We start from the raw sequence: 2,316 nt of genomic DNA, 5'->3' as shown, positions 1-2,316 counted from the left end.
GGTGTATAATAAAATTTAAAAGTTTCGTTATAAAAAATTTGCTTTTCAGATCAGATATTCATAACCCTTCTACCAGTATATTAAAGTAATGTTTCCCTCAATAAACAATATAACAGAGGTATTCTATAATACCTGATATTTTAGACAGGACATGTAAATGTGTTCCTAAAATTGATTATATATATATTAAGCCTGCACTTCAAATGTTAATATATATACTAAAAATATAAAAAAGAACAACTTGAATTGCTGTTGATGCAAGATGTTGAAAATATATATTTTTTTATATGCTTAAAATGTGTAATTTTAAAGTTATTCAGTAAGTAAAAGACTGCATTTCTGAATCTTAGTATTTCTTCATATCAGACTTCATAGGATTGACAGTGTCTATGTTGTAGCATATAAAGAAAATAATGTATTAAGACTCCTAACACTATACACACATAGAAACAAATAATACTAACAATGACAGCCTGTAATTTTCCAAAATTTCCTAACTTTGTAAGATGTGATAGAGTAGTATGTGATGTTGTGTAGATTTTAGTGTCTTTTAGTGTTAGTGTCTTTCAAAAAAATTCTTTTATCTTTCTATCCTACTAATAATTTCCTTTCTGTAGGAGGAGGATTCAACACCTGTTCAGGTTAGAATTGTAATATTTTATTTTTCTAACTATAATCACACATGTCAAAATTATTTTTATATTAACTTGTAAAGGCTAATAATGATCTCATTGTTGGCTCTCATAATGTTAAAGCAACTTATTTCGAATTAAATATTCAGGAAAATTGAACTGTCTTTGAGGAAAGATACTGTATGATAGTGATGATGAAACAGATCATATTGTATTATCTCCTAACATAACTAATTAATATTTTTGAGGTATTAAACCTTTATACATTTATATTATAAAAGGGTTACTATGCACTTGTGTCAAAATAGAAGAATTCCTACAGCCAGAAAGAATTGTAAAAGTGTCAGAAATACAGACAACAGAGATAAAGGTTCACCCATTCTGATATGGCATCACAGATTTATTAACAAATTTCAAATGTTGTAGCTTATAAGTTCTAAGTGTGTAAATCTATATATATACGTATTAGTTTTGTGTGCTATCTACTAATGTTTGTTTCAGAATTAAGCTGAAAACAGATGATCAGTTGAACATATACTATGGGTATATCCCAGCCATATGGTGTCAATTTTGTGAATCTTGGCAATATGATTCAACTAAAGGAATTAAGATAAAATGCCTATATGTATGTTATGTATATCATATGATATATAATATTAATTGATGTCAATAATCTGATGTTGATATAAGTTGTAAACCAATATAAAATTATTGTATGTTAAAAAAATGTGTGTATATAAAATAACATGACTGCTAATTTTATTCATTTTTGGCTGTATTTATAACTTAATTCCTCTTAAATATTATCATGTATACAAGTCATAGTTTGTTTATTTTGATCACTGAAATTCTTTAAAAAAATGTTTTATATAATATATATATACCTATATCTAAATTATACAAAATTATCTAAACTAAACCTTGTACTAAATACCACAAAGAATTAAAACAATTATCAAATAATTCTACTACACTTTACATTAGAATAATTACAAAAATTAAATGTTTTCTAGCTACTGTTTTTCTTCTGCTGTAAAGTTATGCAAAATAAAAAAAATTTAGATTTTTCTGGGAAGAGAAGTTGGTTCAAAAAAATTTAAGAAGAATTTGCTCATTAAAATTTTTAAAAAAGTGTGTGTGAAATAAAATTTCTCTTCTTTTAGTAATGCTGTAAACAGGATTGATAATAGTATTCTTCACACCTTAATAATCTAGTTGTAGAAAATTCTTGTTCTAGCTCTTTCTCTGATTTACAATAAGTTTCTAATGGACTTGAGGAACGTTCTGTTACATGTACTTTATGTTCAGGTATTAATAACTCTGCATTATTCTTTGTTGTTAAAAAAAATGTTAGTTAATTTATAGTTTTGATATCTTTGAATTTAGCTATGTTTTGAAAACTATCATTATATAAAATATATATATGTGTATGTATGTATAGATCCATCTGTATGATTTTCCTGTAGAAATATACTACACTTTTTTGTAAATGTTTATGTTCAAGTACTCTACATATTAAAAGATTATGTTCAAGCTCTATTTAGAAATAGTTCATTATATTAGTGAAAACCAAAAAAAGTATTCATTCTTTTACAAAATGTGTTAGTTCGATTTTTTGCTTCAAATCCAAGTGCATGGGTACACATTTACACTGGTGAATATAAAATTTTCTATTAGACCATTA

At 25.4% G+C, this 2,316-nt stretch overlaps 1 protein-coding gene across 5 annotated transcripts in view; it reads left to right on the top strand.

Annotated features, from left to right (window-relative positions):
* Positions 1–2,316, top strand: part of LOC106472897 — a 104,507-nt gene that overhangs the window by 67,032 nt on the left and 35,159 nt on the right. For all 5 annotated transcript variants that reach the window (XM_022402341.1, XM_022402337.1, XM_022402334.1 and 2 more), the window contains one exon: positions 618–641. In XM_022402341.1, the coding sequence (XP_022258049.1) occupies positions 618–641 (24 nt within the window). The remainder of the gene's footprint in view (positions 1–617; positions 642–2,316) is intronic.

The sequence above is a fragment of the Limulus polyphemus genome, unplaced genomic scaffold, assembly GCF_000517525.1.
Source record: "Limulus polyphemus unplaced genomic scaffold, Limulus_polyphemus-2.1.2 Scaffold124, whole genome shotgun sequence".
Classification (NCBI taxonomy): domain Eukaryota; kingdom Metazoa; phylum Arthropoda; class Merostomata; order Xiphosura; family Limulidae; genus Limulus; species Limulus polyphemus.
The sequence above is the reverse complement of the archived record's forward strand: the minus strand, read 5'-3'. Positions and strand labels throughout refer to the sequence as shown.